Raw genomic sequence first — 5039 nt, 5'->3', positions numbered from 1 at the left:
GAAAAATTTATCAGTGTAATTTAATTTTAATATACATAGAATAATATATATATATTTATATAAATACATATTTTTTTATAATTATTCGAATTATTATTATTTTTTATATATTGAATATATTTGATAAATATAATAATCTTTTAAAATTGCATATATGAATGTAAAGTTCATAATATTTATTTGTATTGTATATTTATATGTATGTATATTTTATTATTATTTTAATTATAATTCTGTATTTTTTTTAAGCTTACTATTATATTATATTAAATTTTTTGATATTTTTTATTATATATTAGAAAAAAAATATAAAAATAATGAGCGACATACATAAATTTAATCGTTCTCAAGCTCATTTATATTACTTACGATACTTTACTAATTGTAAAACATTTCATGCATAAATATAAATTATTCTTTTCTTTTTCAAAGTAAAGTAACATTATATTCAAATGTAAAAAAATTTCGTTCATAAGATACTAATTAAATTGAAATCTCAATTTTGCAATGTATTTTTAAAAACCATTCGTTTTGAACATACTATAATTATCTATATAACTTAATAAGGGAAATTACGAAAATTATGCAAAATTATATATTTATGCAAAAGATCAAAAACAAGTAAATTTTTCTGCTATTTATAACTATCTAAAAAAAAATTTCTATTAGCTCTAACTACCAAATTACGTTTGTAGTCCATGTTATTCCTCCTCGAGTTGGTCACGTAGAATCACGTTGTCGGTAACGTGGTACGACGAGAGCGGGATAAGCGTAGAATATCAACTAACTCCGCTTCCAAAGGTGACTATACATATAGAAAAGAAATCATCTGATATATTGTAGTGATATGGCGTAATGCAATCAGTGAAAGTAAAGAAAACTGATGTCGAACAATGTGGCGCGAATCATTTGAAAAATTATGTTACGTCTTTGCCAACGATTGACAATTCTATCACGAAAAACTTAAAATGTATTCTATACACGAAATTGTCACTCACTCAGAAGACATAAAGGTTGGTGGACACTATGAACAATGGGATTACTTTCTCTGTGTTTCTACGTAGAGGTTTAGTAAAAAAAAAAAAAAAATGCGCACGAGTCACACATTAGCAATATTCTGTGCAGTAAGTGGACTTACGATCATATTTACTGATCATGACATATATTTACATAAAATTGCGCGATAAAAATCATTTTATTATTCTTTTATTGCATATACAGCTGTGCATAATCGTCGAGTGCAATGGAACTATTTCAACCCGAGTTGCTAGAACACTTCCGTTCGATATGTTCCCTTCAAGATGGACAGCTATGCTTCGAACATTGTGGTCTAATGGAAGATTTTGGGAATGGCCAAGAAATGGTGTAGAAACTTTTCTAAGAATTATAGCTTCTCCGGATACTAGAAAAAAAATAATGTTCGAATTTAGACCAGAAGACGGGCCTCGGGCCTCACTTGATTATCAAAGACGTTATGGCTATCGAGGTCAGTGGTTGATCGAATTATTGGGTTCCGGTTTTCATCCAGATGACGTGCCTTATCGACAACCGTTACCTCCTTCCGTGTTGGTACCACCACCACCATCTTTTTAATTGTTATATATCTTATTAATTTATATGGACGAAGAAGGAATGTAAATACAACCAAGAATAATTAAAAAGTGATTACGTGTATTTTTGAATTAAAAATGAAAAAATTAAACTGCCCAGATTTTAATATAATCTATGTGTAAACCGATATCGCTCACTCTCCAAGATTTTATCCAATCGTTTTCTGCTAAGTAGAAGTGGTAAAGTGCCTACAATCAATAATGTGTTTAAGATGTACGTTCTTGTTAATAATTTTTTTTTTTTTTTTATTAAAAAAAAAGTTAAATTGCTTAAATAGAAGTACCTTCGATCCGACATTTCTCCAAGGTTTTACATAGTTACCGCTGATGCAGTTATCTGGAAAGATAATATGACCTCCTACGGCTAAACCGATATTAATATAAACCTACGAAAAATATAGAACGTATCGTAATAAATCATTTAAAATTGCTAATAATATCAATTATTAATAAATCAATGATGGATTTAAAATAATGTTATTCTATTGTATGAAAGAAAATATCGATGAAAAATGAAATAGAATTAACAAATAATAATTTTAAAAGTATTTGTCATTTATTATCAGATAATTATTACTAACCGGAATATCGTATAATGCCGGTACATTTTGTTGGCCATATTCTACTCCATCAACTTTAACTATGATTTGATTAGGTTTCCATTCTAAATCGTACAGGTGATATTCGTCTGACCATAAAGTTTCTGATTTCTTTTTGGGAAGATTTAATTTATTATCCTGTGGAATATGTGAATTTATATCTGTCGCATGAGCACCCCCTAGAAGAAAATGTCCGCTCAAATCGTTTCCATCTTGTGATATAAGGACAGAATTTCCGTTTGAGTGAACTATTACGATATCACAATAAATCGATGAATTTTTTGTGCACATATCTGTACTTTCCAAGGTAATCACTGAAATATAAATTATTACAAATTATTTATTAAAATTTGAATTTATTAAATGATATTGATGATAATGATTCAAAATATATAGAATTATATATTTAATTCATATGTAATAAAAAGTGATTTATATGAAATTTATTATGAAATTTTATTTTTTTTCCTAATCAGAATTAAAAAAAAAATTACATTATCTCTAGCATTTTTTTTATAACTCTAATCAGAAAAGAAACATTATTTGTTTCGATATATATATAACAATTTAGAATTATGTGAATAAATAATATAAATGATTATTTACAAAATATAGAATAAAACTCACAAGGAAATAACCAATCACCACGAGGTAATTTAGCACGAATTTGAATGCGACCATATTGAAAATTAAAGGATGATTTAGTATTTAATCGTCCTGATATCACAGGCGGTATAATATGTGATCCAATTGCGAATCGTTTACATTCTTCGCTTTCAACGATTCCTGTACATCTAAAAAGATGTTAAAGATTTTTAATATGAATATTATTATACTTTGTTGTAATTGATTTTGTAATAAATTTTTACTTTTCTAAAGTCAAACTATTGCTTCGGATAAAGTCTGGTCCATACTTCTCGTTAGTCAAAATTGGTTCAATATGCAAAATACCATCTTTAACTTTCACGTTGTCGATATTATTCATGTATATAACGAATTCATAATTCTAAAATGAAATGATGAAAAAATTGTTTTATTACTGAATTAAATTTTTTATTTTATAACGATATGTTTTTAAAATATGTTCCGTTTTATCTTACAGGAGGACCTGCAAAGCGTTCAAGAATCGTCCAACGTGTTGTATTAAGAGAATCGAAATTCTCTTCAAAAATCAATTGACCTGGGCAGATTTGTCTATTCAGTAGTTGATTTTTCGAATTACTTTCAAATATTTTAGTTTGCGAAGATGCCGTACAAGTGTCAACCTTTTTTTCAGGAATACTTTTATCTCCTTTCGAAACTGGTGAAGCATCGTAATTATAAAATTCTGAAAGAAAAAATCAATCGATATAATTGTCATACAAAAATCAGTTCACCAAAATCGATTTATACAAAAATCATTTCTTTCATTTTAAACTGACCATTAACTACGTGTTTTTGATCAAGTAGATTATAACCGAGGCCATTATAAACTACGTGAACCCAATAATAAATTATGTCTCCTAGTTTCAATTTTGTGGATCGATCCTCATATACCCAACGACCATTACGTGGTTTTATAATGTCTCTGGCAATAGTTCCTGCTTCGAGACTATAGAAATCATCATTAAATTTTACATGATACGCGACCAAACTGATGCCATCTTCATCTAAGTGAAAACAAAACAATTTTTCTATCGTAAAATTTTTTATGTTTGTAAAAATAATTTAATTATTGAATACTTTAATTATTTTAAATATTAGATTCTTGTATAAATATCTATAAATTATTATATTGTATTGTTATGCAATAATGTTTTATTTTAATTAATTTTTATAGAATACAATTAGACAAATACAATTACATTGCCGTAAATTAATATACTTTATTACGTATCGAATTCTTTTCATTGTAAAATTTTATTTTTATTTTCCTTATTTAATTTAGTTTTTATTTTATGTTTAATAAATAAATTTCATGTAAATAAATTTCAATGAAAATTTTTATTCAATATTTTTCAATATTTACATAAATAATATTTATTTATGTTTCAATGAACAAAATAAATATAATTTTTGTATATATTTTTATTCTTCAAAACTAAAATTAACAAATTTTTAAAATTGCAATATTGTATTATAATTATTACTATAATCATACATTATGATGTATCATTTATATCATTTTTATTTTTCTTTTAAATATTATTTTCTAGGTAAAAAAATTCTATTTACTAAATAAAAATATTTCCTCATTCTTCTCGCTTTCAATAATTATTATTCTTTTTACTAATAATTTTATTAAAAAAAAATTAAAATTAAATTCCAAATAGAATAATAGAACTGTAATAAAATAATATTAAAAAAATAAATAAGAAATAACATAAAGGAATTCTACTTACGAGCAATAGACATTCGTAATCCTATCGGATAGAGAGGTTCTACACTTGGTGTTGGAGGAATATATTGTGCAAGATTTTCTTGAATTGCTATGCCAAACAATGAAATAATAATAACAATAAAGCAATTCGTTATGAAAAAAATTTTCATGATACCCACGTTTAATAATGCTACCGCTAGTTCGAATGATACTGAGAAAGAAGATACTAGTGCAATGTTTTATAAAACAGGTTTCTATATATATATATATATATATATATATAGTTATATTATTAATGTTTATATCTTTCGGAAATAATTCTCTATAGTTTTATTCCGATTCAATTTTTCTTTAATTGATTATGAAAAATATTCATTAACTAATAAAATATAATAATAAAAGAAAAATTTTTCATATATTGATTATTTATCAATGTATTTTCTTTTACAAATATTTTTAATAATTTTATAT

The 5039-nt window shown here is 25.2% G+C and overlaps 2 protein-coding genes across 2 annotated transcripts; one reads left to right on the top strand and one right to left on the bottom strand.

Moving 5' to 3' along the window:
- The first annotated feature begins 1072 nt into the window (after positions 1–1072).
- LOC116185506 lies at positions 1073–1839 on the top strand. The gene has a single exon (XM_031510016.1). The coding sequence runs from the start codon at positions 1156–1158 to the stop codon at positions 1591–1593; it is 438 nt and encodes a 145-aa protein (XP_031365876.1). The 5' UTR covers positions 1073–1155; the 3' UTR covers positions 1594–1839.
- LOC102680639 (beta-1,3-glucan-binding protein 1) lies at positions 1585–4887 on the bottom strand. Its single transcript, XM_006607858.2, has 8 exons — positions 4591–4887; positions 3631–3858; positions 3310–3536; positions 3079–3215; positions 2837–3003; positions 2192–2523; positions 1895–1996; positions 1585–1799 (listed from the first exon to the last, which is right to left on the bottom strand). Exons 1-8 carry the CDS (start codon positions 4736–4738, stop codon positions 1698–1700), a joined length of 1443 nt encoding a protein of 480 aa, XP_006607921.1. The 5' UTR covers positions 4739–4887; the 3' UTR covers positions 1585–1697.
- Between the last annotated feature and the right edge of the window lie 152 nt (positions 4888–5039).

This window comes from Apis dorsata, unplaced genomic scaffold (assembly GCF_000469605.1).
Source record: "Apis dorsata unplaced genomic scaffold, Apis dorsata 1.3 scaffold_19, whole genome shotgun sequence".
NCBI lineage: Eukaryota > Metazoa > Arthropoda > Insecta > Hymenoptera > Apidae > Apis > Apis dorsata.
This window is presented reverse-complemented; position numbering and strand designations above follow the sequence as displayed.

Coding starts and splice junctions, on each gene's coding strand:
- LOC102680639 (XM_006607858.2), bottom strand. CDS start 4,738: ATGAAAATTTTTTTCATAACGAATTGCTTTATTGTTATTATTATTTCA. Junction 3,859..4,590: donor ATTACGAATGTCTATTGCTC/GTAAGTAGAATT, acceptor GTTTTCACTTAG/ATGAAGATGGCATCAGTTTG. Junction 3,216..3,309: donor AACGCTTTGCAGGTCCTCCT/GTAAGATAAAAC, acceptor ATTTCATTTTAG/AATTATGAATTCGTTATATA.
- LOC116185506 (XM_031510016.1), top strand. CDS start 1,156: ATGACATATATTTACATAAAATTGCGCGATAAAAATCATTTTATTATT.